This window comes from Mytilus trossulus, unplaced genomic scaffold, assembly GCF_036588685.1.
Source record: "Mytilus trossulus isolate FHL-02 unplaced genomic scaffold, PNRI_Mtr1.1.1.hap1 h1tg000122l__unscaffolded, whole genome shotgun sequence".
Lineage (NCBI taxonomy): Eukaryota > Metazoa > Mollusca > Bivalvia > Mytilida > Mytilidae > Mytilus > Mytilus trossulus.
The window spans coordinates 1,414,299-1,421,398 of NW_026963298.1; the positions used below are offsets into that span (position 1 = coordinate 1,414,299).

Here is a 7,100-nt window from a genome sequence, read left to right on the forward strand (position 1 = left end):
TTGTAAGTTTTCATGTGTATGACGTCACGTTTAGCCATGACGTCTTTGTGCCAAAATCATTCATAAAGTTTCGCAGATTTTTTTTATTTGACAAATTTAGACATTTTTTCAAGTTTTCTCGTATTTTTTCTTTTTGTAATGCATTAGAATCGGAATAACAGTACTGTAGTTGAAGAGTTGCCACCGTCAATTTTGATTTGACGGCCGCAAATCTCCGTTTTACTGTCTCCGCTACGCGTCGCCAGTAAAACTGCATTTGCGACCGTCAAATCTACATTTCCTTAATTGTCACGTCACACTCATTATCATCAGCTGTCACCTTGTCACAGAATTTCGGCACATGGAAATCACAATGGAAAGATGGACTTTGCAAACATTTTAAGGTAAATACGTTGTAAAATGTAACTCTTTATCGCCGGTACCCATTTTGTCTTATTGAATTTTTGAAAGCGAATCAAAACATTCATTTTTCTTCATTTTGTATCGATTAACGATGACGGGAACCGTTGATCTTATGAATCAATCAATAAATTTAGCTAAATGAAAACAGTTCTAGGAAAAAGATTGTTATAATAATAGACTTGATTTTTTCCAAGTTAACTATTAAATAATATTAACCCCCCTTTTTAATTCCCCCTGGGTTTAGTTAATGCATTAAACTAAATATAAAAATATCTAGTAATGTATAGCTCCATAACTTGGGTAGTAAGGGGTGCACCCCCTATATATCCACCCAAGCCTGCCTATCCTTATGTTTAGTAATTTTTCAGACACCACCCACACAAATGAACAGTGTTGGTGTTTTTTTAAACAGAGAAAGACATTGTTTCAATTCAGATTTTTTTATTATTTTGATTTGAGAGTGCATTTTATGAATATAAAACTTGTTGGATTTGTTGCACCAATTGTATTATTGTCATAGTTATTTTCTAAGATTATGAGTAAATACCAGTCACACAAAGACAAAATTTTTATTAATGCATGTACAAACAAATTAAATTTAAAATTATACTAAGAGATAAAGTCATATTTTAGTTAATAGGCTACTGAGATTTTATATCATTGAAAGAATTTGTTTAATATCTTAGTTTTATATATTATCCATTTTAAACATGAACATTTTAAATTGATCACCATTTTCATTAAATTGATATAAAGACTATTGATCATTTGTAGGATTTGTTTGATAACTATTAAAACATGTCATAGGTCTAATCAACATAAGGATTTATCAAATTTAGATTAAAAGTTGTCAATCTATATTGATGTACATTTTTCAATATCATACATATAAAATACCAAATAGTTTTTTTTTAAACAGTATCTCCTTCATTGCCTATTTCTTACATGTTTTAAAAACTATTTATTTGTTTATTGCTTTAAAGGTTTTGATTGTGCATTTTTATTTTTATTTTGCAGAATTTTTATTCACTGGATTTTTCAAATGCTTCCAAGAAAATAAACATGTAGGAGGTCTGCATAAATGTAAGCATTCAAGTATTATAATATTGTTGAACACTTACTTTAAAGTCACATGTAGTGATATTATAGCTAATTAAAGGTTAATTGCTAATTAGTTACGATCAAACTTTTTGTTTAGAAAGTAAACAAACATGGTAATTGTGTTATTACAAACATGTAAGTTTACTATTGATTTTACTAATCACTGCTAATAAGCTATTAAGCTTACATAAATTTGATCATAATGAACTTCTCTTTTTGTATCATAATAAGAATATTTTATGTTCCAAATTTTAATAACAGGGGCCATTAAGAGCATATAAATCAAGTACAATGATTGAAGTAATAGATATTATGCATATACATATAACAATGGGGCTTATAATTATAATGTTTAAATTAAATAGAATGAGAAATACACAAGGACTGCACGTTTCTTTCTAAGAAAGATCAACAATTGAAACCCAAACAAGGATATTATCATATCAGATTCCTGTACATGATATAAGACACGAGTAATTTTCCTGAAAAGACAACTGTTTACTTATACATATGTGTGACAACATGAATTGACTCAATACTGTTTTAACTGTGCTAAATAGAATGCAAATTAGAAGCTAATTGTATCAACACAAAGTGAGAAAGAAAATGTGTTGCATGAAAAAGGAGGTTCAACAAAAGAAAATCTATTGAAATGAATGAATAACTAACTGCAATGATTCTGGAACATTTAGAAATATTTCATGATCAAACAAGGGAAATTTTTATAAGAAAGTGGAATATATATATATTTATGATATGTATTGTGTCCTAGGATGTTTCACAGAACTTTCCTTTGAATATAAAATTAAAATTATTAATAGTGTTTATTATATAAATGTGAAACAAAAGCAAAAGTTTCAGGAATGATGATATGTTTTCACATAGAAATTAGCAAATACATTCATCAATAGGATCACCTACTCCCTAGTTCAATGATTATAAAACATGCTTTTGTAACAAAAACAAAAAAATCTATGTTTTTTGGTTCTGACGGTCAGTTGTTACTCATTGGAAATCATACCAAGTCTGTTTTGCTGCATTTTATACACATTTTTAAATCAATCAATCAGTGAATGTGTACTTTTAATTACTTTGGTTAAATGAAACAACTTTAATATTGCTAGGTAGCTTTCTGTCAGACACTGATCATATATTCCCATAAAAACATTCACCTCCCAAGGTACCAAGTAATGCTTATTGGAAAGCAATTATTAATAATTTAATTATCTACTTATATGAAGCTTAAAAGATGAGAAATATTATCATTTTTCGTATTGAATTCAACATGTAATTGGACGGATGTATGCTAATTTTATGCTGTTCATCCTTAATTAAAAGATAAACACCTCAGTGATGGTAAGCATTGCAATTATAAAAGGTAATATATTATTGATATAAATAAAATATAGATAATCAAAACAGTTGTTCATGATTTTAACCACAGACACCTAAATGGGAGTCTGAACTGGAGAGGGGTCAAATAATTGTTTAGAGATTTTTTCTCTATATTTTTTATTCAAAAAGCATCTTTTCTTAACTGTTTTATCTGCAAAATAATTATTATATGTATTTAAAAAAAATTTACTCCAAACCCTATATATACACGTCTCTTGTACCTAGAAAAAAGGCACAGATTTGTGAAGCCGGTTGCATAATTCGAAATATTATTTACATTTTCATTTGCACTTGGACTATCATATTTGGTATAAATTGACTTAATACTTAATTGACTACCTGGGGCCGGTTGTTCAACATCTCGTTAGCACTAACGCTCCGTTTAATTTTGCTAATGTATCGTTAAAATTTATCGTCTCGTAAATTCTGTTGTTCATCTCATAATTACTTTTAACGCTCCGTTATAATGTTCTTAACTTGAATGAAATTTAACGATGGTAGCTAGCAGCGTTAAACCATTTAACCAAGGTATAATTAGAAAATAGCTGCTTTGTTAATGCCACCACTAAGACCCAGAAAGGACAGAGTTTTTAGAGGAACTATTTCAAATTTAACAAATTTAAATGATGATGAACTAAGAAGGAGGTATAGATTTGGCAAGGACTCAATTGCTTACCTTTGTAATCTTATACAAGACAGACTCAGAAGGACAACTAATAAAGCAACAGCACTGACTGTTGAACAGCAAGTATGTATTGCACTGCGTTACTATGCATCCGGCTCATTCATGCAAGTTATCGGAGATACACTGGGGTATGACAAAGTAACAGTTTCTCGTGTTGTGAGTGATGTGACAGATGCCTTGATTGGCATTAAAGACGATTTTGTGAATTGGCCTACAGATGTGTATTCGATAAACAGGATACAATGTGGGTTTTACAGGCAAAGCAACTTTCCGAATGTTTTGGGGTGCATTGACTGCACACATGTGAGAATGCAGGCACCATCAGATGATGAACCATCCTATGTTAACAGAAAGGGGTACCACAGCATAAATGTGCAAGCTCTCTGTGATTTTGAAGGTATTTTAATCTGTATTTTGTCATTCCCGTTTCGTCGTTGTTGATCTTTTATAATTGTTCACTCCCTTTAAAATTACCTTGACACTATCAATAGAGACAACTGGGTCCTTATGTTCGACCCAAATTTCGGAGGCTCGATTACATTGAGTCTGGTCTTTATAACACTTGAAAAAGATTTAAGGTTTCCATTTTATTCATCCTTATAACACAGAAATGTAAAACATTAACTACTTTTCAATATGTGGGACCTTTTAGCTGTGCAACATTGTATTTTTTATTTACCGTATACGACAAAACAATTCAAATCACGGTACAAAGCGGCATAACTCTAGTAAAATTAATATTACCTTGTCTATGATACCGTGTGATTTGCATTGATTTCTTTTACTCTTTGTGATTTCAAATTCTCTTTTTTCAATCATATAGTAATAGCTTTATGTTGTTTATATCCGAATTTTCTTGTTTTAAAAAATGTCAGTAATGAAGTTTGTTGAGGAATAACTGTGTAGTACTTTGTGTGACTTCTTTTTTTGGCAGGTGCGTTATTATAGGGACTTAGCATTATTTACCTGGGAGGGGGGGGGGGGCTAGTCATTTGGACTTCAAACATATTATTTGTTTGTAATCCCCTCATAATATTTCACTATTTTTATTTGATCCCCCCGAAAAAAAAACATTTAAAAAATGTGACCACCCCCCTCTATTAAACATGACCATGATGACAGCTTGAATATTAACATGCCAAATATTTGTTTTTTTAGACAAAAAAATACAGAAACTTGAGGGAATGAGAGTTATCAATTAACTCAAAGGGATCTTACAATGAGTAGAAACGGTACCGTGATAAATGATGTTCAAACTACTTATTTCTTTGTGCAAAAAATATTGGGGACTTATTATTATTTACCCCTTTTGAATTTACAATAAAATTTGAACCCCCCTATTACACATACAGGAAAAAACTTGATTCCCCCTGATTGATAATGATAAGTTCCTTATGTACTTGCAAAATTAAAGAATCTGCTATTTTTCTTTAAATTGTCTTTTTTTTATTTTTTAAACACTGAATTCATATTTACAGGCAGATTTACCAATATATTTGCAAACTGGCCTGGCTCCACTCACGACTCCCACATATTCAACACATCAACTTTGTCTAATCACCTCCAGACATATTACAGGGGATTGATAGATGGTGTTATTCTTGGGGACAGTGGACATGCTTGTCGCCCTTACCTGCTTACACCATATGCCAATCCAACAGAGAGACACCAGCAAAGGTTCAATGGATTCCATGCCAGTACTAGATCCGTCATAGAGAGGACTTTTGGTATTTTGAAAAGACGGGTTCATGTCCTCCATTCTGAGGTATATTTATATTAAATACGGATTTAACACTGCAATTTATACATAAATAAAGAACAAAATCCATGAAATGATTACACAAAAATGGCTGGGAGATGTGTGTTAAACGTCCGTGAGACAGCAACCCGAATATATAAATTTGGAAAAAGGCCCGCCTTGATTAACAAAAGGCTGTTCTTAAGGATCTTTGTCAAGTTTTGTAAATTTGTCTTCAATTTTGAATTTTGAACATGCATTTGGTATCAGCGCAATCAATTTTCTAGAACAGTTATGTAAGTGCAAAAAATAAACTATAATGTCAAAACATTAAATGAAGGTATTTTAAAATGACTTTTGCATATTATCTATATATCAAGAAATATAAAAAAAAAAGGATACATATTTCTGCATGCATGACACCTTTTCCTTTACTACTAATTGCTTTAAATATCTTAAAACTGAAATGAGCATATACTGTTTCATATTAAAGGTCAGAATGAAACAAGAAAAAGTCTGCAGAATTTTTGGGGCATGTGCAGTGTTGCATAACATCGCCGTGTCCAGAAATGAACCGTTGGTGAATGACGACGGTGCTGGTGTTCGACTTGATCAGACTGTGCAAGTTCCAGCCTTTCTAGGAGTGCAAGATGGAAGAAACACGAGAGAACACGTTGCCAGATCATTTTTTAACCACTGAAATACATATTATTAACACTGTAATATGCTTTCTTACTTTTCATAGACACATGATCCTAACTTATTGAAGACAAGTTTTATTACACTATGGTCTTAATGGAAACAATGTTTTCTATTCACCAAAGTGCAAAATAGTTTGATTTAAGCAACTTCTTGCTACCATATAAATGACCATCAACAACGACGGTTTATTATCTCAATGATTCGATATTAAAATCATTTAATAACATTGGAACTTTATTCGATAAGTGTTTAAGTTTTAAAGTAAAAGATTCAATTATTGCTCATGAGGTCAAACTCTTTACACAAGTGACACAGGCAGACTTTATGTGCTTTTCAGGTCTCAGATCAATTACAGTTTCTTTTTTTTTTCTCAGAACTATTTGGTTCCCATTTTACACATCACTTCATTTACAAACGTATTCGATATTCAGAAAAGAAATTGGCGACCGTTTTCCATACCAAGTTCAACATGATATAAAAACAGGTGCTTGATTCTGTTCTGTGTTGTTCAATAATTTCGGAAAGTTTTATTGATAACTGTTACATGTAGATCGTTGAGGTTAATATTTAAGACCTCCTTTATATAAAAAAGAAGATGTGGTAATATTGCCAATGAGACAACTACCCACATAAGACCAAAATGACACAAACAATAACAACTATAGATCACCATACGGCCTTCAACAATGAGCAAAGCCCATATCGCATAGTCAGCTATAAAAGGCCCCGATAAGACAATGTAAATCAATTCAAACGAGAAAACTAACGGCCTCATTTATGTACATAATGAACGAAAAACAAATATGTAACACATACACAAATGACAACCACTGAATGACTTGGGACAGGCACATACATAAATAATGTGGCGGGGTTAAACATGTTAGCGGGATTTTAATTCGTTCAAATATATAATAATGGAAAATATATAATATTTTTTTTCTCTTTTGAAAATAACATTTAATAAATAAAACATGAGAAGATAACAACTAATATCAGTTGGTAGAACCAAGAGCCTGAAGACACTGTGACAACGACATTGGCTGGTACTCCTTTGCCTTGATTCTTTCCAGCAGT

At 31.4% G+C, this 7,100-nt stretch overlaps 1 protein-coding gene across 1 annotated transcript; it reads left to right on the forward strand.

Annotated features, from left to right (window-relative positions):
• Positions 1 to 3,454: 3,454 nt before the first annotated feature.
• On the forward strand, positions 3,455 to 6,021 carry LOC134700082 (putative nuclease HARBI1). The gene is made up of 3 exons (XM_063561453.1): positions 3,455 to 3,980; positions 5,062 to 5,348; positions 5,815 to 6,021. The coding sequence occupies exons 1-3, from the start codon at positions 3,455 to 3,457 to the stop codon at positions 6,019 to 6,021; spliced, it is 1,020 nt and encodes a 339-aa protein (XP_063417523.1).
• Positions 6,022 to 7,100: the final 1,079 nt, after the last annotated feature.

Excerpts from the sequence above, each read along its gene's own strand:
- LOC134700082 (XM_063561453.1), top strand. The coding sequence starts at position 3,455 with ATGCCACCACTAAGACCCAGAAAGGACAGAGTTTTTAGAGGAACTATT. Across the intron at positions 3,981-5,061 it reads AGCTCTCTGTGATTTTGAAG|GCAGATTTACCAATATATTT; the intron begins GTATTTTAATCT and ends TCATATTTACAG. Across the intron at positions 5,349-5,814 it reads TTCATGTCCTCCATTCTGAG|GTCAGAATGAAACAAGAAAA; the intron begins GTATATTTATAT and ends TTCATATTAAAG.